Source organism: Juglans regia, chromosome 8 (genome assembly GCF_001411555.2).
Source record: "Juglans regia cultivar Chandler chromosome 8, Walnut 2.0, whole genome shotgun sequence".
NCBI lineage: Eukaryota > Viridiplantae > Streptophyta > Magnoliopsida > Fagales > Juglandaceae > Juglans > Juglans regia.
In genome coordinates, this window is record NC_049908.1 from 1,424,562 (window position 1) to 1,450,184 (window position 25,623).

The following is a 25,623-nucleotide window of genomic DNA, read 5'->3' on the forward strand; positions in this document are numbered from 1 at the left end:
AAAATAAAAAATAAAAACGAGGAAAACAACCCAGACCACAATTATTGATAGAACGAGCATAGAAGAACAAGATCACAGCTAATTAAAACTCTTCAAGACAAACCAAATTACCAATGAACAGGGTGAAAAATCAAAGGGAAAAAAATCAACCATTTTTTTTTTCAAACATATAATAAACATAACTGGCGACAATAAACACCTAAATTCGAATCCTTATTTTCAGGATCGGCATCCTTTAATTCATTGAAGGCACCCAGTTTACATTTCAAGCAAGTTTTAATTAAAGTATTCAAAACATTACAAAATAAGTTAAAAGTAGCGTTTTACTGGATTATTTGAAATAAAGAGGTTCGCCAGTACATGAGAACCAACATGCGATACCATCCAAATACCAAGACTTTGGAAATCAAATTCTAAAAGAGATATAATGCATCTCCCCTTCTCTACTATGAAAAAAATTTACCACAGGTACCAACATAATATCATTCAGACTTCCACCCCAGCATAGTGATGTGAGAGACTTGGATGCTTAAGGAAGGGTACGCTGGTAGAGAGGCAAAGCTCCCAGGGCCTCACGTTCTGCATTCTCCCTTTTAACCTACAAAACATAGGCAAACCATTTGATCACACATTTGGAACCTATTATTGCGTTTTAGAATTGTTTGACATAGTGATTAAACACTTTGACTGGAAACTTTCTGATTGAGTATACTACCATCTACCCAAACCATTCCATTGTTTTGTTCATAGTCTCAGAGAGTAAGAAACTCTTATTAAGAAGTAATGTTCTTTTATTATATGTTCACTCAATCTTACAAGCAACACATACAAATATAGCATATAATGAGGATATAAGGCCCCTACAAGGCCTGCACTAAACATATTTCAAGATATCCAACAGACATTCGATATTCCACATTTTCCACAATGTGTGTTTTCAATCAAGTTGGTTTTCCAGTGTGTTTGATGCTTTGATGAAATCGCACTGCAACAACGAGTGCAGTATCATGGTGCTGGTACAGTCTCCTCTATATCAGCATCTTTGAGCACTATTTTTTTTTCTGGGCTTTTTGAATACAAGCTTGTAAGCATGGACCATGACCTCATATTTGAATAACGTCAATTGAAGTTTGAAGATAGCCATTTTAGGATATAATACTTGATCACAAGCATACTGGCACATATTTCTTCGCATAAACTACCATTTTATGTTCTAACACATCCTCCTTTCATCATAGGTGAACCCCCCCTGAACACATTATTTTTTTGTCTAGGTATCCAGCATTGCCTATAGTGGTACACTGCAAGTGCAAGATATTTAAGTTGACAATGAATTTTACAGGAAAATTTGACACCTATCTATTGGTAAGAACCACATTGTCAAAAGAAGTTATGCCCATCCAGTACATATTTAATCCAATACCTTGAAACAAAGAACACATTATCTAGACCTGGACTAACATAAATCATAAGAAAATACTAGGTGCTTTGAATAGATGTGTCAAGGAACAATGCCAAAGCTAAAAAGAGTGGTTCCATTGAGGTTTATGATATGGGAAAATTGAAGAGTGGACAAACTTACAGGTTGAAAGTTGCGAAGAAGCCAATAAAAAACTAAATATAAGAGCTACACGATGTCAAAATAGCTAAGCTCATCAGAATAGATAGTCAACCATGTTTCTCTCTTAAATTAACACTTGGAAATAAGTCATAACCAATGAACAAAAGAGGCAATAATAAACATCAGAATTCTTGACTCCCTGGTTCTAACATTTTTGGAAAAAGTTATTCTTCTTATTTTCTAGCTTGCTAAGGTTTAAACCTATCCCCAACTCCACTTGTTACAATGCAGAAAGAATCACGTTATGAGGATGTTTTTTTATAACTAAGAATATAAATCACGTAATATGGATGTTACGGATGTTACTTATCAAAGAGACAAAAGGATGCTGTCATCCCACCAAAGGAGGGTGACGTTGATAAGCACAGAATGTTTCGTGTGCATGCGTGCGAGTTATCTCAAACCACTTACAAGGGCTAGCATTTCTTGAAGGTAGCTCCTGAATGGTGTTTGCACTGCCTGCAAAAGAGTTTTAAACAATAACTCAGAAAGGGCCATAGGGGAATTTACTTCATACTTAACATGTTGCAAATAGATTCACATCAGAAAATTTTCAGGAGAAGACTCGTGATACTTATCCCTTTTTGCCTTTCAAAAGTGAGAGAAAAAAGTATGGGGATACAATAAATACTTGTGTGACCTAATTTAATACCCAATCCAAGGTGGACGTTAAAACTTATAGCTTGAACTTATGTATCAAGAGCTTTATTGGCCAATAAAAATTAAAACCAAAATGCAGCAAACAACACTAGCATATCTAGTGAGTCAGCTCACAAATCCTAGAAAGAATATATTGAAGTCGACAAAAAGAGGTTTCCATGGAACAGAAACACACCAAAGTAATACTAGGTAGATGATTATGATTGCATGTAGTGAGTAACAAATAATAATCAGCAATAAGATTAGAATGCCTTGTATTAAGCATTTGACCATCTCGGTCCCAACAAGAGAAATTAATTATATTTTTCCTGGAATAAACCAATTCTTATGTTAGGAAGATTGTTTTGAGCGCCGTAAAATAAATTGGGGAGCAGAGCAAGAGCTAAGGAATACGACAGGTTCAATTTTATTTTCTCGCGTGTTCCTCGGTCACCAAACAGAAAAAAATACTAATAAAAATTCTTATTTTTTATCGGAAATACTAATTAAAAGATTTCTCCTGGCCTGTTTTGCACGGATTAGTCGGGACTAACGTCCGGTTCCGATAAAAAAAAACTAATCAAAAGATTAAACAAAAAGATAACGGAGAGAAAAAATAATGGCGAAAGAAAACCTGAAGGCCCTCGGGGAGGTACTTGTGCTTCATGGAGAGGTCCATGGCGCGCTTGAGTCGCTGATTGCGGGCGTCCACTATCTCCCTGGGCAGCCGATTCAGGGCCTCCTTCACATCCAGATCGTAGTACGGATCGTACAGATCGTCGTACCGAAGTCCTATATATCATTTCAAATCACACAAAATTCAATCATATACGTATTGAGGAATGGACTGGAAAATTAGGGTTTCGGAAAAGAGGTGGACCGTATCTGCGGAGGCGATTGGAGATGGTTTTCATGTGCTGAGCTGCGAGCCAGTTCTTCTTTGGGTCCAGAAATGACCGCAGAAACGAAGACATGTTTCCGTCTCCTCTCTCTGAATCTAGTTCTCGTTCGGAATGTGCGATCGGAATTTTCTGGAAGACTCGTCCGCTCCAGAAGCAAGATATTCTGAGCCGAAATTAAAAAAAAAAAAAAAAAAATAGAGAATAGGCTAGGCTGGGTTGTCCAGTCCACGGCCAAGACAGGCCCAGCCCATTACCAACTCATTGAGCTCTGTTTACTTCTGATCCAGTGAATGCTTGGATTTTGTTCCTCAGAATTTGGCTCGTGGCAATTTCTAAAACGAGTTAAAAAAAAAAAAAAAGAGAGAAAAAGGATCACACGCACATATTCAATACAGAGACAATAAATCGAGGGTATAGATTTACTTAAAAGATAATTGATTAAGTGAGGTTTTGATAGTAAATTGAAATGAGATGAAAGTTAAATAAAATATTATTAGAATATTATTTTTTAATATTATTATTATTTTATAATTTCAAAAAATTATGTTTATTATATTTTATGTGAAAATTTAAAAAAATTGTAATGATTAGATAACATGAGATAAGATACTTCTTGTATCTAAACTGTTAACGTCATGTTTCACATGCTTTTGGATCAGGTTCTGGTAACTCAAGCTTTAGAAATTTTGGCCTGCAAAATATAGGAAATAAGGCAACTAGGAGAGAGATATCTTGGGGTCGGGGAGTCGCCGATGCCAAAGTTAGCTATTGGAAGTTTGTAAATAAGTGAGAGAGTCTAGGAATCATAGAGTTTTCTCGTACCTAAGATTTGCTATTTATACCATAAGTCTAGATGACAGATCATGTATGCCCTCATAATCTCTCTTATCCCACTAGTGTTCATAGTGGTCCGTTGATACCTCTCCTGTCAGATGATTAAAGGTTCTCTGTATATTATACCCACTACACGAACAAACTCTTAAGAGCTTGAAGCTATTTGAGAGGTTTTGTTAAACCTCCACATCGAGTTGCCTCTAGAAATGCCTCACATGCCTAGTCATGGTGGAGACATGCACCTTGGCTAGTGGGGTGACACGCATGGGGCGCCCAGCATGCATGCATGCCTTGGCCCGCGCGATGGCACACACGGGACGCCCAGCATGCTGGCCAGCGAGGTTAGTGAGAGCCTACCAATGTGCGCAGGCATGCGCCACGCGCGCAACCATGAGCCGCGCAGCATTGCAGCGCAGCACAGCCAGCCCACCCAGTGCGAGTGCGCATGCACATGCACAGCCCCTGCCGCACGCCAACAAGGTTAGTGGCATGCCATCTAGTGCAAGGCTTCAGCTCGTGCCTTGCAGAGCAGGCTAGTGGCATGCCATCTAGCGCATGGCTCTAGCCTATGCCTTGCAGCCTCAACGCCCAAGCCACCAGTTTGGGCCATGAGCGCGCACACATGGCTCACCATCGGTAAGTCATGCCGCACCACTTACCCATGTATTAGCCCGAAGACGACCATGCACCAACCTAGCCCACCATAGGCTCATGCATGCCACGGCCAGCTTGGTCCATGCTACTATGTTTATTCCTTTTATTTATTTAATTATTTTCAAGGGACCTATTGAGGGTTTCAACTTGTTGTGCTTATAAATAGGACATCTTTCCATTACTTGAGAATATTTTGACAAATACCCTAGAGGGAGGATTATTGTTTGAAAGATCACAAATGGTGCCTTTGCACTTTGACTTTTTGAGTGAAATTCGTGAATCCCTAAAGAGATAATTATACCTTACAATTCATTGAATATATGTAATTCATTTATCTTGTTCTTGCAACTTTGTGCAATTCGTGAATCTAAGTTGTGTTTTATCAATATATGAGGTTTATTCAATTATTGTGCAATTTGTGAATCAATAGTTGAATTGTTATTGTTATTAATTTGTTCATTCAAGTTCTTTAAGTATTTTATGCTTTTGTTCTTGAGTGTTCTTCATTGTGTTATTGGTGTTCATCATATTTTTGCTCTTCCAATCCATGCAAACCATATTTTCGACTAACCCTAGTGTTTGTCATTTTCCATAAATTATTTGTCTCACCATCTTTTGCCCTAGCCGACCACAAGATTATTGCCATCATCCAACTCAATTTCGGCAAGCACTGGCCATATTGGGATTGACCTAGCTGCCTGCTGTTCTTTCCATATTGGTGTTCCTATAATTTAAGAACCCTAGTTGACCATATCCTTCCCCCTAATCGGCCATATCCTTTCCATATTGAGTTCCAATATTTTAAGAACCCTTCCTAAAATCTCTCAATCAACCAATCAAGCCAAACCCTTTGTGGCCGTCCAACCCTAGCCGCCCAACATCCTAACCCTAATTCCAAACCCTAAACCTAAAGTCCAAGTGGCGCCAACCCTAGTTTCCCACTAGTGTCGTGCGCACTTACTTCCATTATAGCCCAAACACTTGACCAACTTTTCCACCATTCTATACACCAATTCAAGCCTAAACACATAACTTCACCTTACCAAAGTTGTCAACTTTGTGACCCTTGTTCGAGAACCAAGCAAGAGAGGAACGGGTATTCGGTCATATCAAGGAGATCCTAGGCGTGGAGATCATAGTGTTTAGGAACTTGACCGAGGTCCCTAACAGGCTTGTAGGTTGTGTCAATAAGAGTCTACCTATGGGCAGAGTTGGAGACTCTACTTGTTTTGGGCTGAACTTTTGGTTCTTATATCATTAGTTGCCATTCTCAAGCCGCGAAGACAGAGAGGAAAAAAATCCCCTTACACGAACCATCCTCAAAGGCAAAAAGGGTAATGATATTTGCAATTCTCTATGTGAAAGTCTCGATATTTTTTTGTTTTAAAAAAATAAATTTAAAATTTATGTAAAAAACATCTTTTTAATAATAAATTCTATATTTTTTTAGGACAGCACAAAAGCTTTGACTTGTTAGCAATGCCTTCAACAAAACATGAAGAAAAGAAAAGAAAGTAAAACCATACAGGAAATACGTGTAATAAGCCAAAATAAAAGTTGTATAAAATGAATGAATAACGATTGTTTTATGGGGTAATTGTATAAATATGGTTTCTCTTGTGGCTTTAAAACCCTACAGATCAAAACCCCGGGTGTCTTTCCGCTCTCCTTCGCCGCCTCTCTCTTTCTCCTTTTTTTTTCACCTTAAACGCAACACCACCACGGCACAATCACCGGTCCCCCACCGCCGGTTCGAACTTCTCTCGGTCTATGTCGCGCTCTCTGCTCTCTGATACAGACTAAACCATCAGAAACTAATCATATTGACTTGAGAAGTTTTGCTTCGCCAGTCTGGTCGTGTACCCAGAAAACGGCCGACGTGAGGAGGAGAGACCGCTTTGTACTACTGTTTTTGTTTTCAAGACCTGTTTTTTGGAACAGGGTTTTAGATTAATCATTCGTCGGCTCCGCAAAAGAAATCAGTGTGTTGCTTAGTGTCGGATTCAATGCCGAAGAAGAGGAACCGGCATCAGAACCCGCAGCCTTTTATTGCTGACGAAAATGCCTCAGTGGCCTCAAAGAAGCGATCGAAATTGCCCAAACAGCACCAGACGGATGAGGAGCTGATATCGTCGGGCATGAGCTCCAAGATCCTGAAAGAAGCCTTGGCACAACAGAGAGAAATCCAGGACGAGGCGGAACCTCGAGACGCTAACGGAAATAACAACTCATTGGTTTTCACTGAAACATTCGCTGAGGCCGAAGAAGCAGAAGAGGATGAAATCGACGACTTTGGTGGATTCTCTGAAACTCGGAGCCTATTTGACTCTTATGATGTGAGTGTCATTTTTTTAAAAAGTTGTTTGGCTTACACTGCTTGGTTATTGAGAATCTGCATGAAATGTTGGATTTCGAATTTTAAGTTTTTATCTAATCTGAATCGGAAAACAGTCTAGGTAGTGAGATTCAAGCTTTTATTTTCCTCCCTACATTGTGATTATACCGCATTTTCTAATTTTTTTACCTATTGTTATCGAGAATCTATGCAATGACAAAAAATGAAAACTGGGAGTTGAGGCCCCAGCAAATGCTAAGGCTGCCAAACTGCGTCTGTGACCACTGTTTAGTCTACCATTGTTATCAATTGTTGAGAACTATAGCACTTCAAGATTAAAAAGCATAATATTTTTCTTCCTTTTTTTTTTTGAGTGGCTTTGCGTTTCGCATGAAAATGTTATTGCGCGATCATTTAGGAAAATATGAATTATTGATAGGGCGTCAGTGATGCCAGTATGGTGCAGCTCTAAAGACCTACTTTTATTTAGCTGCCTGGAAGCTTCCGTAGGAGCATTCAACGAGTCAATCTGATACTAATAAAACCAACCAGCCTTTTTCCTGGTATGGACTTGGCTTACTAGTTTTTCAAGTTTCAGGAGGAGATTAATGAAGAGGATGAGAGAATACTGGAGGCATTCTTAAGAAAGGATGCAGGTCCCCAGCGTACGCTTGCTGACCTCATTGTTGAAAAAATTAAACAGAAAGATGCAAATGCTGCTTCAGGTTGATATCTATCTTTATTATTCTTTTTTTTTTTTTATGTTTTTTATTTGTAACTGATTTAAGTGTTTCTTAGAAATATTTTTTATGGGTATGTGTATCTTAGAAATAATGCCATTTATGGTTATGCTTTTTCGTTTTTTATTCATTTGATTTGTTTGATTGCAGAACTGCGACCTTTGCCCAAATTGGATAATTCCATCATAGATTTGTACAAGGGGTATGTAAGTCATGCATTTTTTTTCATATAACATTTAACAACATAACATCTCATGCAAGATAAGTGCAATGCTCATTCATGTTGGTTACTCTCTTGATTTAAACTTATATCCATTTTTCTTGATTATTTGAATCATAAATTGTTTTTGCTTTTCTTTAAAGTGCTGTTTCTATATCTTGTCTGAAATTTGTGGGAATACATATATATACAGTAATGATATTTAATTATGAAGATTTGCTGTAGAGAAAGATTATTCTAAATGGAAAATATAGTAAAAGTAAATAAATACTATGCAGAGTTGGCAAGCTTCTTAGTAGTTATACAGCAGGAAAAATACCCAAAGCATTCAAGCACATCCCTTCTATGCAACTATGGGAGGATGTCCTATATTTGACAGAGCCTGAGAACTGGTCACCAAATGGCCTGTATCAAGCAACTAGAATATTTGCTTCCAACTTGGGTGCGAAGAAGGCAGAACGCTTCTACAGACTAGTCTTGCTCCCACGAGTGAGAGAAGATATCTTGAAGAATAAGCGGCTTCATTTTGCACTGTATCAAGCTTTGAAGAAGTCACTCTACAAACCTGCCGCATTCTTCAAAGGGATACTATTCCCTCTATGTGAGGTATACAATCTTCAACATATCATAGAAAAGTTTTGTCGAATTTGCTGACATCTGTGCTTCCTGTTAAAAGAAATCTAAGATTTAATCAATATTTCTGGTCTGAAACATAGATTGCCTTTGGATTAAGAATTACTTTTGTTTCTTGATGTTCAGTCAAGGACATGTAATCTCAGGGAAGCTGTCATTATTGGGAGCATTCTACAGAAGGTCTCCATTCCTCCACTTCATTCAAGGTATTTCTGGCCTGGTTTCATATATTTAAGTATCAAGGCTGTGAGTCTATGTCAAGCATTTTGTATTGCTTGGCTGTTGTCAGCCTTGTTCAGGAAATACGTTGTTAACAATATATGCCTAGCTTTTTTTTATTTGATAAAAGTTTAAACTTGTCGTTTCTTTTGATTTGTAAATATTTCTTGTTTGCACCTTGAGCTTTTTTATCCGAAGTTGTGGTTTTTTCTTGCTGGTTTCGTTCTTGTATTTGTTGTTGTTGATACTAATACATTGTATATGTGAAGTTCTTATAAATGGTGGGTATGTTGTGTGCGTGTTTGAGTAGGTTGAAACTTCGATGAGTGGTTTTACCTTTAGTTGAATTAATTTACTTGTCAAAAAAAACTTCGATGAGTAGTTTGACCTCTAACCCCCCAGGGAGATGTATAACGCTGTTTCTGAATGTTTTTGCAGTGTTGCCTTATTGAAGCTTGCAGAGATGGAATATGGTGGTACAACAAGGTAGTCAATGATGTATCATGTAGTTTAAAAGGAAGTCTAACGTATTTGAATCTCAATGGCTCATTCTATGTGTCCTTGTGTGCACGAGTAGTTTATTGAATGGATTTTCTATACTCTAAGTACTTTGGTGTTTTGTGATTTGGCCATAAGCTAGATGGTAATTTGTTCACACTAATATCTTGTCACTATTTGGTCAAATGGACAAACTTGCTCATTTTGGTATGTTGTTAGTTAGAAATTGCACAAGGAGATAGATTGTGTGATAGAACAGGGTTACTATAATATGTGATTTATTGGATGAAGAGAGGAGATACTACCCTTATATGCGAAAACTATTTTTTTAGTAGAACTCTTTCATGGCTTTTGCGTGTAGGGTCATGTATCTAGGGTTTACTCTCCATGGGTGGGCCTGAAGGTTTTCCCCTTGGTGAGGTTGATTAGTTTTTGTGTTGAACTCTTTCAATCCTTCAATTTAGTTTGGTGTATAAACTGACAATAGGTTTATTTATGAATTAGCTTGTTGATATTTTATTTTCAACTCTTTTTTTATGGCAAATGCTTATGAAACTATTTGACAAAATTTCCTTTGTAACCATTGCAGCTATTTCATAAAGCTTCTTTTGGAGAAGAAATATGCTTTGCCTCATCGTGTCCTTGATGCTACTGTTGCTCATTTTATGAGATTCCTCGAAGATGCCAGGATAATGCCTGTAATATGGCACCAGTCACTGCTTGCATTTGTACAAAGGTTAGTTGCCTTTCCTAAAGAATATCTTGTCTTACCTTATTGGCATCAAGAAAAACTTTGTCCCTGGATAATAATTTCTATTTCTTTGTGTTTATCAATAAAGACATATTACTTATAAAAAAAAAATCTATAGAACGTTATTTGGTTTACTTGCATTATGTTTGGAGGGAGAGAGGAGAGGAGTAGAAGGGAAAAAAGAATGAATAGGTAAAATCAATCAGTTTAGTAGGTGGGAAAAAGGGGAGGGATGTGGAGGAACAATGTGCCCAGGCCATCCAAAATGGTCTGCCCAAAAGTGGGTGGCTTGGGGAAGGGGAGAGAAGGGGTACAGATTGTTAAGAAAAAATAAAATTGTAAAATCACTTTTTGCCGACTTCTTTTTTTACCGTTGAAGTGAGAATGATGATAGTCTTTAGCTTCACACTCTACTTGCTCTCTCTTCTTTCCCTATTAGCTGAACAATGTGGAAGCGAAGTGATCCCTCTCACCTTTCTTTTCCTTCCCCCTACACCCTCCTCCTCTTCATCCTTCATACTGTACAGTATAGTATTCAATGTCTCTTGTCTAATCATGGCTTTCTTCTCAAGAAAGGGCCACACACGTATAACATAAAATTGTAAAATCACTTTTTGCCGACTTCTTTTTTTACCGTTGAAGTGAGAATGATGATAGTCTTTAGCTTCACACTCTACTTGCTCTCTCTTCTTTCCCTATTAGCTGAACAATGTGGAAGCGAAGTGATCCCTCTCACCTTTCTTTTCCTTCCCCCTACACCCTCCTCCTCTTCATCCTTCATACTGTACAGTATAGTATTCAATGTCTCTTGTCTAATCATGGCTTTCTTCTCAAGAAAGGGCCACACACGTATAACATACAGATTATGTGTTGCAAGTTGTCTTGATTAGACGATTAAAATTGTTACGGGTCTTGTTTTGTTTGTGAGGGGCACCATAGATAGCCAAGTCTTGTTGATTTGGACTTCATTTTTTTATAAGTGATTTGGGCTTTATACACAGACTTCTATGATTTAAATAACACGGGAAGTCCTTCCCCGTTTGGCTAATTAGATGACATAATGCATTTTTCCTGTTTATTAAGTTTATAACTGCCATACATCAAACATGCCTACTCTTTAAATAGAAAAGGAGAAAAATGCAAGTAGGATTCAAGTGGCTTGTTGACCAGTTTGTAAAAGGTTTTTTTATATCTCTGACTTTTTCTAAATATGTCTATTTCATTCCAAGCTATTGTATGCTTTTCTAAGACAAGTCATGGTATGAAATTGATTTCAACTATGTTTCTTCTCTATAATACTGCCATGTCAAATTCCTTTGCAGGTATAAAAATGACCTGCGGAAGGAGGATAAAGATAGCCTCAGAAATCTACTTGAAAAGCAAAAGCACAAACTAGTAAGGGCATTCTTTTTAGTAGTCACTGACTACTAAGGACATTGTCCCCGATGTAACTGCTTCTGCAAATCCTCCCAATTTAATTTGTTGTTATGTCTATGCCCAATGCCCTCTTCAATGTAGGTTACTCCTGAAATCCGCCGGGAGCTAAATAATAGCCGCAACCGTGGTGAAAAGGAGGATGATCTTATGTTAATTTATATCCTTTTTCTCTCTTTCAAGATTATTTTCTTGAAGTCTGAATCTATCTATTTCCTTTTCTTTTTTTGAAAAGAAAAATAAGTAAATTGCTACAGTGATTAATAGTTTCATAGTGTACAGGCTTGCTGTACATGTAAGCAATTATGTGGTTTCAGTATAATTCAAGCACCGTTAATCATTGACCAGAGAGAGAAGGGCCACTTAACTTGCAGGCTATCATACAATACAAGGTTTTCAAAATACTTTTGATACATATTAGTTCCTATTTACTAATCTGATATTAGTTACTATGCATTGCAACATAAAATTGAATAAGTTTTGGAGTGAAATACTACTGTATAGTACTATGATGATGCATCAAGGCATTCATCAAATATGGAGCTGCTTTTGTTGGTTTAAATTTGTGTTTTCATTAGATTCATTGAGAAATTCTTGTTTCCTTGACTTCGCATACCCTCATCTGTTTCTGTGATCAATAAAACTATTGAAGAAGATAGGTTTGATATTCCAGAGGTGCCCATGGAGGAGGATTGATCAATTGGCTGGTATGATGCTGCATATTGCAAATTGTTAAATAATTATTGGGGCTGGATAAATCTACTGTGTAATACTAGTGAGTCTTATATTTGACGATCTTTTCTGGGATCCATGTTTCACTAGATTCAATTTAAATTACAAGATCTCCTGCTTGTCATGCTCACCCAGTTGTAAAATTAGCGATTAGTATGCCCTAAACTAACTTTGCATGGACTTTAATTTTCACTTTATTCAATTTGGATTACAAGCACTTTTAAGTACATAAAATGTGAAGTTGACTTATAAAAAAAAAGAGTACATAAAATGTGAAGTTAATACGATAGAAGGTGTATCGTGTTGTTTTGGTAAACTTCAATGTGGCAGTTGCCCACACAAAAAAAATGAAGATTGGCTCGAACTCTGGTAAGTGGCATGCATGGCAAGCATAAGGTGAATAACTTTGATAGATTTAGGGACATGCCCCTTAAAACCAGATGATATTAACAATCGAGAGAGGCTTAAGAGGCATTAGCTTTGCACTGTAACTTTTTCCCTCAAATGTATAATTTTATCTGTGGATGTGTGGGGAAAGAGAATGTGCCCTTCGGCTTATTGTGGACTTTGTTTTTTTCTTTACAGGTTTATGGACATGGAACATGATACGCTGCATGTTTGCTGGGAGAAATCCAATTTCATGCTTGTAGATGTCCGGAACACATGCGGTTTCAGGCATGTAGAGGTCAGGCAGTTTTGGCAGTGATAGTTACGGTTGAGATACTGCTCATGTTCGAAAGAGTTTACTCTTACAGTGCTATAATTGGAACTCAAATTGGAATCTAATGAACTAATGATATCCGATGAGAATCTTTTTCTTTATGGCTTCTGTGTTTATATTATTATGACAATACATGCTCGATAAATGTTTCTCTTTTCCTTTCATGCCAAGTTGTTGTTGTGAAAGCTACAAACTTTTGCGTTATTAAGCAATAACGCACGGGACCAAATTTAAGGCCTATTTACAAACATGAGTAATGCTATATATAGTCGTAGAGTGTGTAAGTACTATGCAGTCGTTTTGAAAAAGAGTTAAGTCTATTATTAAAAAATTAATTTTATTTTTATGTAAGTCTCGTATTTATTCATATTTTTTAAAGTAATTGCACGGTAACCAAAAAAAAAAGAAAGGCTGCAAGCTAAGAGGTTTCATATAAATGGGTTGGAGTTGCAGGCTGTCACTTGCAGCTCCGTATCAAACCAGTGTCTATAATGACATTAGTACTATACAATTACAATTTGTTTGATGCTTGACTGTGATACAGAAAAGTCAGAAGAAATATACAGATTTCTAGAACCAATAACCAAAACACTGTAACGACAATACTGCGTTGAGTTCCAATGCATCTTTTCCTTTCTTCCCACTGTTAGGTACAAAAATGTAGAAAGAGATCGGATTACTAGAATCAATAGCTACAAGTCAGTAGAGACACTGTTGCATCGAGGTCCAAATGTCCAATGCATTTTTTTTCCTTTCCTTCCCCTAGGTGTTCTTGAAATTATCATAGTACTCTAAAAACAATAAGAGAAGTACGACTTTCTAGCACATCAAGAGGAGGGCTTCACGGTTGCGGCCAAGCAAACTTAATGCTGTTGCAGCTATATGATGTCCAGTCAACCCAGCAAGAGCAAGCTGTTCATCAGCTGATGCATGCTCTATGTAGTTGTCTGGTAGAACGATTGGACGCCACTTGAAAAGTTGAATAAGAAAATTTAAACAAAAAATAATAATTAGACTTGGGGAAGTAATCAAAACAAGAAATTCTATAGTTGCATGTGCATAGATCATTGTATTTTCCTTTGATGAAAGTATTTTACTTTGTTCTTAGTATACACATCCGGTTTTGTTTAGTTGGCCCCCTTTCTATCTTTGCTCTATCAAAACCAAATTTAAGAAACACAACACAATTCCCAAGTTCTGTCTCTCTTAACAGGAAAATGAACTAATCATCATCTTTGTGGCCAAAATCGTTACCTTAATTCTTCCATCAAGTTTTCCATCAAGTGTGAGGAACTGGGCAACATGGGATCCAAATCCCCCAATAGAGCCTTCCTCAACGGTGATCAGATATTCATGGTTTTCACACAGCTGTCTGAGAAGCTTGATGTCTAGGGGCTTACAGAACCTTGCATCAGCCACTGTTACATCAAGGCCAAGCTTTGAGAGAAGGGACCGAGCCTTCAGACAATTCTGAACCATTGCCCCATAGCCGAGCAAAGCAACATCTTTACCCTCTGCAAGAACTTTCCCTTTTCCAATCTGCTTCAGAGTATAATGTGGTCAAGAAGAGGCATAAAGAAGTCGGGTTTTCAACGCCATTAAGAAAGAAAGAAGAATAGTAGGATGTTGAACATGCGATCAACTTTTAACTTTTAAAATACCATAAATACGAGTTGGAAACTTTTGGTGAGCAATTATAGTTGAAAAGTTTGGGCTAGTAAATATCAGCAAAATCTGTGGGGTGACAAGGGACTACCTCAATGGGAACTCCACTGCATATAGAGTAGTCTGCCCGTACGATGGCACCCCTAGGATACCGGAAGCAAATAGGTCTATCATTAATCTGGGCTGCAGTGGCCACCATGTGCGCAAGCTCGTCCTCATTGGATGGTGCCATGACTATCATGTTTGGCAAGCATGACATGAATATAATATCAAATGCCCCACACTGCAACGGGCCATCAGACCCTACAAGCCCTGCACTGGTAATGATGAATCGCACTGGAAGTCTCTGCCGATCTACATCATGGACCACCTATATGACACATGAGGAAAAACAATTAAAAATATAGAATTCATAGATTTTCCATTTCAAGCCAAACACCCAGTGATCACTGAAAATCTTTTTCCAAGAGGAAATACTGCATGAAATGAGTGGATTTGTATGATGAAGTGTTGAGAGAGGTAGACAGAGAGAACCTGATCATAAGCCCTCTGTAGAAAGGTGGAAGGAATTATGCAAAATGGCTTCAATCCACCACAGGACATACCGGCAGAAAATGTGACTGCATGTTGCTCAGCAATTCCCATGTCAAAAAACCTGTCTGGAAATTTTTCCTGTAATAGTTGAAGAGTAGGCTCCATTTGCATTCCAGCATGAACTATCACAATATCTTTATCCTTCTCTGCCTCCACAGCTAAAGCCTCCACAAAGCAATCACTATATGTCAATGAGTGGATCCTAGACGGTAATGGACAAAAATTGCTTGAATCTGCAAGTGTGTGAGGGAAAACAATCAAAATATTGAACCTAACTTAAGATGTTGAATCTCGTGAGTTACTGCAGGAAAAAAGGAAGATTAAATTGAACCTGCCTTGAAGGTGCTTGCCTGATATTTCACTCTTTCGATTATGTTCTGGTCCCTCAGTTTCCTCTGTTACTACATGAACCAACACAGGACCCATTGAATCCAGAGATGCTACTTCTTGAAGAACACAAATCAGATCTTCAATATTATGCCCATCAACAGGACCAATGTAATACAATCCAAGCTCTTCAAAAAGAGTTGATCCCAGTGGACCCATCATACCACGTGCATACTCGTCTACTTTGGCTGCCAATTCGTGCATACCACTACCAATTCTTTTAGTAACACCCTGACCAGAAACATATGTTACTTTATGGTGAATAGGTTAAAAATATGGATGATTTCAGCTCAAAACATTTATTATAATTCCATGCATTTACTAATGCATGCTAACTATTGCAACAAAACTTGAAAATTCCCAAAAAGCCCCAAAATGAAACCAAGTTTTTCATTAAGCATATCTGACCAGAAGACCTCAAATGCATCCCATATAATTTTACAACTACTCAAATTATTCTACTATACTGACGTTGCCTAAAGTACCCATGAAAAGGTCCATTAACCGAAGACCAAACATCTGCTACCAAAGAAAAAACTATGCCAAAGGACTGCCCCATCATAAGATGCCAGTACCAGAAGGTGATATATAAGACTGTTACAAGCATGCAAGATCGCCTTCATGCTATAGAGACCATTCACGATACCATACACAGGTGTAAGTTAGCTTGGCTAAAAAGGCCTTTTCAGATTGTACCTACAGACCTAGGATCAATTCTCATTTTCAGCAGGATTTTCCATCTTTTTATGTTCTCTTGTTGGCAAAAGAGGGGAGAGGTACCACTCATTGTATGTCTCGTAGGTCTGAGAGACCAAAAAGATGCATAATTCATTTTGGAAACATAATTCAATCTAACTTCACAAAATATGAATATTCAATGATCTAAAATCTCCTTATCCTCTTTAGAAATATGTTGAACTAGACATTCTCTCCACAGATTTATTTAGTTGTAAGGATAACCAGAGAAAAACCTTAGCAACTTGTCTCAACTTCCGAAAGGATTTACTTGACTGTAGCTTGCTTAGAGTACTAGATAGAGCATTAATGGATGTCTTGGGGCCCTCTTCAGTCTTTGGGTGTAAACAGTGACGACTGTCATTTAAAATAACCACCATATTTGAGTCCAGATAGCCCACATTACTCATTGCCTCATAGATCTGACCTGCCATAGTTGTCCCATTGCTAATGACAGCAACTATACGCTCCCGCTTTCCTTTAATATCCCTTGCAATCGCCATACCTTGAAATGAAGACAATAGGATTGAAATTGGAAGTTTCTAAATTAAAGTGGAGCTAATCAAGCTACACACACACTGTGTGTGCATGTATATGTATGGCAAAGAAAGCTTTAAAAGTTGCATTAATGAACTAACCACCGAGCATACATATTAATCCACATTAAAAAAACGCATCTGATTTCTAGATGCAGATAACTGTATGAAGGCAAGTGAAAGCTGGAAAAAGAAAGAAAGAAAGAAAGATTCAAAGTGGGTAATTAAACTATCTGGCTATATGGAGAATGAATACTACCAAGCCCAGCAGAAATGCTGTTGCAACCATGGCCTGCACCAAAAGGATCATAATCACTCTCAAACCGAGATGTAAAACCAGAAAGGCCATTCTTTTCTCGCACTGTATGCATGAGGGTCCGCCTTCCTGTTAGAACTTTATGTACGTATGTCTGCCAACAAAAAAAATAAATAAATGGTATAATTATAGAACAGGTTTTCATTTATAAACGAGAAGGTGTGAACCCTCAAGATCTATTGCTTTCCTTTTTTTCCTCTCCACATTTTCCTATAAAACAATAACCCCATGAGACAGAAATCCACTCGGGAAATTATTCTAAGAAATTTAGAAGAACTTAATCTGCGAGATGCAATATGGGCCTCCAAACGAAAGGTATGGATTATGATCTTTACCTGATCCCCCTCATCCCACAATATCTTATCGACTGGAGCATGGAAAACGTGGTGTATTGCAATTGTCAGCTCTACCACTGACAAACTGGATTTAAAGGGTTTATGTGTTTTTGACATCACAGAAGACAACTCGAAACGAATTTCATCCGCTAATTCTTTCAGTTCCTGCAGATACCACTCTTTAGTGAGCATAGTGTGAACTTACACGCATGATACATAAAAAGCAAAAAGTGCCAACGCTTTTAAACTACCTTAGGAGACAAATTTTTCAAGTGGATTGGGCTTTCAATTACATCAAGTAGAGGTGTTGGGACTTTCTCCCAGAAGAAACCATCAGTATCAGGTAAAGAATGACTAACAAGTCCCTGCATCAAGAAAAATCAGATGTCACAGGTTTACAAGGAAGCTCCATTGGTTGCAAAACTCGATAAAGAGGGGATGACCGACGAGCAAAGTGGGATAAAATAAAATACGAAAATAAATTTGTTTCGATATTTTACCTAGAATTCTCATTTTCCCCAAGCCTATGAGCATCAATTTGAATAACAAGAACGCAGTTTCATAATGTTATGCAAAAGCACTAAGGACATCGCCTAATATTAGACTACGCTGGACGGTATTAGAGTTAGTCGTCATACTTGAATCTATTCATAATCGGTTGGCTGCCTGCAGCACCTCTCAATTTGTTAATTTTCTAGAATTTACGAACTTTTTCTGCTCTTCTACTTTGTAGAGTGCCTTCTCTTGTATGCTTCCTGTGTATACAGGTTGCGCCTCTTTGCATTATTAATGAGATTGCCTTGCCGATCAAATTATTAGAGTATGCCAACATGGGCCTTTGAAGTCATGCGGTATCTCCCCTTCAAACATGAGGTCTTAGGTTCAACTTGTTATAAGTTGGGATTTGTGGGATTAATGAATTTTCAAAGGGTTGCCTTTAGTTTTACTCACAGATAAAGTTATAAACTTGTTATAAACTCGAGCAATGTAAAGACATATGATGCATTCAGATAACAATAGAATTTTAACGTACCAAAACGAAGAACTACACGCAACAGTTACCACCACGATAAAACCAGTCTCACGACATTTAACACATTACACGAATTTGAATATGAAACAGGGGAGTAGGCACATGAATATGAAAACTGGGAGGGATTTTCAGCATACCTTGAAATTAATGGCATAATCGGAACTAGGGTACAAGTTAATTCTTGAAACCTCCGCATTGAGAGGGAAACTAGAGCTTGAGCAATCCATTCTGTGAGGAAAAGCACCGATTTTTCCATTGGAATGGATAGTAACTCCAAATGGGTACCCAGTAGAAGCAGCACCCATCTAGAAAAACAGAGATGCAGCCCTCTAAAAACGATCAATTTCAAGAAAAAAACACAACTTGAGACTTCACTTGCAGACTCGGAACTAAAAAGAAAATGATATAAATAGATGGATAAGCAAAAAAAGGACGAGTGTCAATTCGAAAAACTGGAAAGATGAGACACAGGAAAAGGGCCACGACGTATGTTTTTTTATCGAAAACGGCAAAGAATAAACCGTACTGCAATTTGCAAGAGGAGAATTTAAGCGAGGAGTTACAGAGGAGACAAACAAAGCATAAGCCTCACAGTCTTGAGACTCTGAAGGGTATCATTCCGATAAAATAAAAACGACAGATAAAAGCATTTTCTTTCTTAATATTTTTTTTTTTTTTGGATTTTTCAAATGATACAAAAATTAGCATGTAGTTTAGAAGCAGTTACATTTACACATTGGGCTTTTGATAGGCCTAGGTTGGTGCAAATAATAGCCCTTTTTTGTACCAGGCCCAAAATAAAGTAAACTATGCAAATTATTTATGGGCTGGGCCTGACCCATCTTGCTTCAAAGCTTCTTATCTAAACTTGATTGATCTGATCCTTAATTACTAAGGATTATAATTCCAAGCAGCAACCATATTTCAGGATGATGTCTCTGACTCTGAGCATTCAAGTAATATCTTTCTTGTAAGGAAGCATAAACTGAGAAACTGACAATGCATGATCCACCACCCTAATTGCCTTTTAAGCAACAACATAGAACCTTCTCTTTCTCCATTGATTTTTCAATAACTTTTCCTTTGAAGGAAAGTACGTATGACTTGATTATATGTATGTATATAGAAAAATTCTATTCTTCATCTCCACAATACACCACATTTTTTTTTTATTATTTTTTTCTCTTACCAAATATGTGGTATACGGATAATAAGTAAAAGAATTCAATTCGTTTAAAAATAATTAAAAAAAAAATTAAAAAATATGGTGTGTAGTGTATAAAAATAATGAATAATAAAACTCGTATATATGACAACTCAGCAACCCACAATTAATATGTATTGGAGTGTACGTATTACATTACCTTAAGTGTCTACGCATCCATATAAGATGTTACTTATCATCCATGCATGCCAAACATGATGCATATATATATTATGTTGTTCATGATGATCACTTTCCATGTAAAGATTATTACTCTATTTTGGCATTTGGCAGGCCTCCCTCCCAGCTGTGTGTCAGGTATGTATTTGTCATGTGGTGAAACTCTTTATTATTTATATGATAAGATGATGCCTGATGATCAAGTGGAATCGGAATATTGATGATTAATTTATATTATGCAAAATACAAACTCTTTTCAAGTAGATGATGGCTTGAAATTTTGTAATTTAATGTGTCTTATATCTATTAATTTATTTTTCTTAACCGGATTTATCTTAATTATTATATATATATGCATCATGCACTTCTTTTGTATATGTTATGAGTTCACAGAGTACTTTATATATCTGTATCAATGGAGAAAGCAGCCGGAGATCAGAACGTAGATGGCAGAAAATAGCAATTTAAGCCAATGATTTTTTATTTTACTTTTCCCAGTAGGATCGAAGGCAGAAAAATGACAATTATATATATATATATATGTATATATATATATTTAATAAGTTATCATACATACAGTCATTTTTACTTATGTACTCGTTGTGCATACTATTTATGTGATTGGTCAAAATTATTATTTTATATAAAAAATAATGATGCAGTCAATTACATCAATAAAATATACAAAATAATACGTAAATGTTACTACCTAAATTTTTTGAAACAATATATATCCTTTGTGTGGCCGGCGAGCTAGGACAACGGAAGCGCGGGGGAAAGTCGGCTGCCAACTCGCTTCCTGATAATAACATTGGGCTAAAAAGTAAGAAAAATTATATTCTTAAGCCTTATACACCATACATCATTTTTTTTATATTTTTTAAAGTTTTTTATCTTATCAAATGTGTGGTATATATATGATAATTAGAAGAATTCAAGAAGAATAAAAAAAAAAAAGTTATAGTGTATAGTGTGTGAACTTATAAATAACAATACTCAAAAAGTAAAGTAAAAGGATCTCCATCTGTAAACGTATTCTTTTTTTGTTCCCTAATTATTATTTTCTATTTCAAATGTCTATACTGTAATACATGTTCTTTTTTGTACCTATTGAACCGACAAATTAATGGCCCAGCTTTTCCACGTCTTGGGCCGACCATACTTTGGCCTTTTATTAAAGAGATTTTGACATCGATAAAAGTGTTTGATTGAATTTTTTTATTTTTATTTTTATTTTATTTAATAATTAAAAAATTAAATATTCATAATTTTCTTTTTTTTTAAAATGTTTAAAATGTATAAAAATGATTAAATAAAAAGAATAAAAATAAAAAATACATTTACTCGAGTTATTCAATTGAAGTCTCGGTCATTGTAATTGTTACTTTGTTAGTAAGTAAAAGACTTTGTAAAATTATCTCACTCACTCTTCTTTTATGTTATTATTATATGAAAACAAAATTATATAAAAAGTTTATTTGTCAATTAGCAGTTCTATGACATCGATCCCTTCTACCTACTATCCAACTAAACCACTAATTATTAATTGAATCGCCTCGTAGCCTAATTTTTTTTTTTTTTTCGATATGATAATAAGATAAGAGAAATAAGACAACCACAAAAGGTTCTATATGAAAAACAAATTCATAAATCAGTATGACTTTGTATCGGAGCTGCTACAACTGTTTTAGTGGGAGCTGCTCATGTTGGTATTGGAAACGTCTTAACATATATATGTTAAATTTATTTTACAATAAAAATAATTTTACAACCTAACGTATTATATATAAAGTCATGTTGATTTGTGAATTTATTTTTATGGAATTTATTTTTGTTTGGAATATAACAAAAATGATTAAGAGTATTCTTTTTCAGTGTAATATCCAATACAGTACTATACCTTCTTGTTCCGTTTTGCTCCAAATTCCGTCCGTTTCAACCATTCCGATCAAATTTTGGCCATTCCAACAGAATTGGCATTTCAAGCCCTATTCCGTTTCAGATTTTTTTTTTATGGCAGTTTTGTAATTTTCTTGGATGGCAGTTTTGTAAATTTTAAATTTAAATCATATTTAATTAATTTTAGAATATAAAAGCTACTTATATAATGTTAATTTTTTGTAACTTTAAATTGTCTCCTCATAATTCTCTATTTTTTTAAATATCATTATTATTAATACTTTATCTATCTTTTTAAAAAATTTCCTCATTTTTTGTGTCTCAACTCAAGTTCATTATTTTTTCAACGTATATTCATTTTATAAATGATCAATTCTTCCATATATACACACATACGTGATACACACTTACATATTCATGTCTTTATCCTATTAGTTATTAGTTTACATATACACATAAATATATATATAATATAATTAATCTCGAAATGGTACACAGGAAATTAACGCACCAGTACCAAAATATTCCATTTCAATACTTAAACCAGAATGATTATCGAAATTGAATTTAGAACATTAGAGCATTCACATCTAGATGAATAAATATTTTTTCAAATTTTAGCTAAAAATCATCTTTCTCTAAATTTTACTCATATTTCCAAAACTTCATACATCTCAATTAATCCCTATTATTTATCTATTCTATTAAAATAATTTTTTTCTATTCTCTCTTTATTATATTTTTCTACTCATTTATTTGTACATCTTTAACTACTCTTTTTTTTTTTTTTTTTTGTCTTTAGGGGATAGAACGGAAGAAAACTTTTTAACTTATTTTTTTTCACATTTTAGTAATTATTTAATTATTTATTGTACCCATGTTTTCGATTTGTCATCTGTAATAATGAGTTTTTTTAACTACTTATAATATTTTTCAAATCACTGCGCGCTTTCGTGGGAATAATATTTAAAAAAAATAATATTTTCATAAATGGTCGATCATATAAATGATCAATGGTGACATTTCTTTTAGATTTCAACTGTAACAAATATGAGCATGAGAGAAAGTGTAAATGGTTGGAAGAATATTTTATTTTATTAGTTAGAATAAAATATTAGTAAAATATAATTTAGGAAAGAACAGTACTATATATAAACTGATCCCCATAATTAGAGAGTCACTGTTCAAATTTTCTAAAATAAGCAATAGCTCTCCATATTTAGGGAGCAATCGTTCAAATCCCAAAAATTAACCTTAATTTTCGGAGAGGAATTTCTGTTAAAAAGTTCAAATTTCTGTTATATAGGCATCCTAATGCTAGCTAGCTATTGGTCATCACATGTAGCACGGTCTTGAGAATACAATATTTTTACCTAAATTCCTGTCTTACCAGCTTGATCAGTACGTACGTAGCTTGTTCATTTGCAGGATCACCATGTCTCAGCCTCCTTACCTAATCTTCTCGGGGTGCCTATTTCTACTGCTCCTACTACAGCTCTTTCCCGTCTTCCAAGCTGATGTTGGCACAGCTGCCCGCTACCGGCCTCCATACACACGTAAGTTAGATCAGCACGATTGGTTTGGAAAAACACAACGAATTAAAGCATGCATGTCCCTGATCCCAACATAACTTATAAATCGATCCATATATATATACATGATGATATATAGTTACCGTTTTTAAAAAAACTAACACAAGTTATGATATTCGCACGCTCGTACACAGCCACAGCTTGTTTTGGAAACGACGAGGGACAGTTCCCGTCGACAAACCTGTTCGCGTCGGCCGGCGAGGGGATATGGGATAATGGCGCTGCTTGCGGGAGACAATATCTGGTGCGGTGCATTAGCGCGGCTGTTCCAAGAACCTGCGTTCCAGGCGAGACCATTCAGATAAGGATTGTGGATCGTGCGCTCACTTCGGTTTCTAGGCCAACCAGGGATGCCGTTACCATAGTTCTTTCCACCACTGCATTTCGTACAATCGCCAACCTTTCGGCTACCTCCATTAACATCGAATTCCAACAGTGAGTGATATTGATCATCTTTTTCATGTCTGCAAGTAGAATTAATAGCTCAAAAACACGCATGCAAAGTAGTATGCTGTACGTAATGATCTTCTTATGCTAAAATCATCATGTCATGACAAACGTCACTACAAGAAAACTGCTTATTTGTGGTTATTTAATTCCAGCAAAATGACTATTTACAGCCAAAATGAGTCTGTTTTGATCACAAATAACCTTTTCGTTGCAATTAAATGGTCACAAAAGTCCATTTTTCTTGTAATGCGTGTAATTAATGAACGTCGATCGGATACTTAATTTTTTAACTTCGAATGAAGAAAGTGGCCGGCCGGGGGTAGGTTTTAACTTTGATTTTTCAGCTTCTAATTGGTATAATATAAACGTCTGAATTAAAGACTAATTTCTTTGCATATGCAGGGTTTGAATGGCCGGGGACATGATACTCTATGAATTGATTCATCAAATTACTGCAGAACCTGACTGTCCTCAGATATATAGTTTAGCAGTCACAGCAAAAAAAAAAAAATGATCCGTAAGTGATTGGTTTCATATCTCGCTTTATTATTAATTTCTTTTTTTTTTCTCGTGTTGTATTAAATATTACTTTAGAGATGATTGTTAGAGTCTCTCATAACACCCTTTCGACTCTTGTATCTTCTTATTATTTAATATATATATATATAAATAATATATGAAGCTAATTGATTAAAAAAAATATAGAATTAATTTGAGTACTGGAAGTCAATGTTTGGTTTATTAGCCCTAGACTTTTCTTCTCCCTGGTTAGAAAAATATACGGACGTTCGTTGTTGAATAATATAATAATCAGGCGGCGGCCGGCTTCTAGAAAATTATTCTGCATATATATATATATATGGATGCATTTGATCTCTCTGATGATCAGAATTTCTAAAAATTTTCTCGATCACATGTTTTAAATTTTAAAATTCAAATAAAGCTTTGTTTGATCTCAACGTGAATGCAGAATGGACGACACAATCTCGCCATAATTAGTTGCGCACCTTAAGGTGTATGATTGAAGTTTTTTTACTTGAAAAAATCTTCGATCTTGCAAACAATTCCGTCATAATTAGTTGTGCACCACCTTGAGGTGCATGTGATAATTAATGGAATTTTGTGTTGGCGGGACTCGATTCAACTTTCCGTCTTTGTTTGTTTGTGCACGAATTGATATCCATGATCTTCAATCGGCATCTTATCATGATCTGTAATCCATTTACTCGAATATTTTTGTCATTCTCCTTTTTATTTGTTTGACAAAGTCTTTGTACATTAAGATTCTATTTAGATAGTGAGATAAGATGAGATGATATAATTTTAGATGAGTTGAATATAATATTATTTTTTAATATTATTATTATTTTAAGATTTAAAAAAATTAAATTGTTTATTATATTTTATATCAAAATTTGAAAAAATTATAATGATAAAATAAAATTAAGTAATATGAGTTGAAAATGTTTATCAATCAAACTGTGTCTAAATGAACAAATAAGAGTTTTTTTTGTCCACCATAGAATCCCAAGGACCCAAATAATTTCAAAAAAACAAAAATAACGAATAATAGTTAGCGAGAATATGATCATGTTTCTTTCTCTTTTACGTGTAATTGCATTCACTACAATAGATTGTGTTTTTTGAGACAAAAAATTTTATCTCAAAAAACACAATTTTCGTCCTAAATTAGATTTGGAGACGAAAAAATTTCATCTCAAATTTGTCTCAAAAAGACCGTCTCAAAAAATTTTTGGAGATGAA

The 25,623-nt window shown here is 35.7% G+C and overlaps 4 protein-coding genes across 5 annotated transcripts; 2 read left to right on the top strand and 2 right to left on the bottom strand.

Annotated features, from left to right (window-relative positions):
- Nucleotides 1-200: 200 nt before the first annotated feature.
- Nucleotides 201-3,327, bottom strand: LOC109014111 (cytochrome b-c1 complex subunit 7-2, mitochondrial). Its single transcript, XM_018996439.2, has 4 exons — nt 3,141-3,327; nt 2,895-3,052; nt 2,033-2,080; nt 201-598 (listed from the first exon to the last, which is right to left on the bottom strand). Exons 1-4 carry the CDS (start codon nt 3,232-3,234, stop codon nt 530-532), a joined length of 369 nt encoding a protein of 122 aa, XP_018851984.1. The 5' UTR covers nt 3,235-3,327; the 3' UTR covers nt 201-529.
- A 2,950-nt stretch (nt 3,328-6,277) lies between these two features.
- LOC109014112 (bystin) lies at nt 6,278-13,097 on the top strand. Its single transcript, XM_018996440.2, has 11 exons — nt 6,278-6,986; nt 7,584-7,710; nt 7,876-7,927; nt 8,224-8,551; nt 8,705-8,784; nt 9,236-9,283; nt 9,885-10,031; nt 11,369-11,441; nt 11,565-11,640; nt 12,097-12,187; nt 12,798-13,097. Exons 1-10 carry the CDS (start codon nt 6,657-6,659, stop codon nt 12,174-12,176), a joined length of 1,341 nt encoding a protein of 446 aa, XP_018851985.1. The 5' UTR covers nt 6,278-6,656; the 3' UTR covers nt 12,177-12,187; nt 12,798-13,097.
- A 639-nt stretch (nt 13,098-13,736) lies between these two features.
- Nucleotides 13,737-19,154, bottom strand: LOC109014113 (probable 1-deoxy-D-xylulose-5-phosphate synthase, chloroplastic). Of its 2 annotated transcripts, none has more exons than XM_018996441.2 (10): nt 18,672-19,154; nt 17,753-17,866; nt 17,502-17,666; nt 17,110-17,260; nt 16,551-16,819; nt 15,528-15,810; nt 15,133-15,425; nt 14,690-14,968; nt 14,188-14,472; nt 13,737-13,902 (listed from the first exon to the last, which is right to left on the bottom strand). In XM_018996441.2, exons 1-10 carry the CDS (start codon nt 18,837-18,839, stop codon nt 13,753-13,755), a joined length of 2,157 nt encoding a protein of 718 aa, XP_018851986.2. In that variant the 5' UTR covers nt 18,840-19,154; the 3' UTR covers nt 13,737-13,752. The 2 variants fall into 2 exon arrangements, with proteins under 2 accessions (XP_018851986.2, XP_018851987.2); XM_018996442.2 differs by having other exon boundaries at nt 15,543-15,810; nt 18,672-19,135.
- Nucleotides 19,155-19,985: 831 nt separating this feature from the next.
- On the top strand, nt 19,986-24,589 carry LOC109014114 (EG45-like domain containing protein 2). Its single transcript, XM_018996443.2, has 4 exons — nt 19,986-20,056; nt 23,246-23,373; nt 23,544-23,844; nt 24,262-24,589. Exons 2-4 carry the CDS (start codon nt 23,253-23,255, stop codon nt 24,266-24,268), a joined length of 429 nt encoding a protein of 142 aa, XP_018851988.1. The 5' UTR covers nt 19,986-20,056; nt 23,246-23,252; the 3' UTR covers nt 24,269-24,589.
- The last annotated feature ends 1,034 nt before the right edge of the window (nt 24,590-25,623 follow it).

Coding starts and splice junctions, on each gene's coding strand:
- LOC109014113 (XM_018996441.2), bottom strand. CDS start 18,839: ATGGGTGCTGCTTCTACTGGGTACCCATTTGGAGTTACTATCCATTCC. Junction 17,667..17,752: donor TGAAAAATTTGTCTCCTAAG/GTAGTTTAAAAG, acceptor TGGTATCTGCAG/GAACTGAAAGAATTAGCGGA. Junction 16,820..17,109: donor CAGCATTTCTGCTGGGCTTG/GTAGTATTCATT, acceptor CTTCATTTCAAG/GTATGGCGATTGCAAGGGAT.
- LOC109014112 (XM_018996440.2), top strand. CDS start 6,657: ATGCCGAAGAAGAGGAACCGGCATCAGAACCCGCAGCCTTTTATTGCT. Junction 7,928..8,223: donor ATCATAGATTTGTACAAGGG/GTATGTAAGTCA, acceptor AATACTATGCAG/AGTTGGCAAGCTTCTTAGTA. Junction 9,284..9,884: donor GAATATGGTGGTACAACAAG/GTAGTCAATGAT, acceptor TAACCATTGCAG/CTATTTCATAAAGCTTCTTT.
- LOC109014114 (XM_018996443.2), top strand. CDS start 23,253: ATGTCTCAGCCTCCTTACCTAATCTTCTCGGGGTGCCTATTTCTACTG. Junction 23,374..23,543: donor CTACCGGCCTCCATACACAC/GTAAGTTAGATC, acceptor GCTCGTACACAG/CCACAGCTTGTTTTGGAAAC.
- LOC109014111 (XM_018996439.2), bottom strand. CDS start 3,234: ATGTCTTCGTTTCTGCGGTCATTTCTGGACCCAAAGAAGAACTGGCTC. Junction 3,053..3,140: donor CAATCGCCTCCGCAGATACG/GTCCACCTCTTT, acceptor AATGATATATAG/GACTTCGGTACGACGATCTG. Junction 599..2,032: donor TTCAAGAAATGCTAGCCCTT/GTAAGTGGTTTG, acceptor TATGTTTTGTAG/GTTAAAAGGGAGAATGCAGA.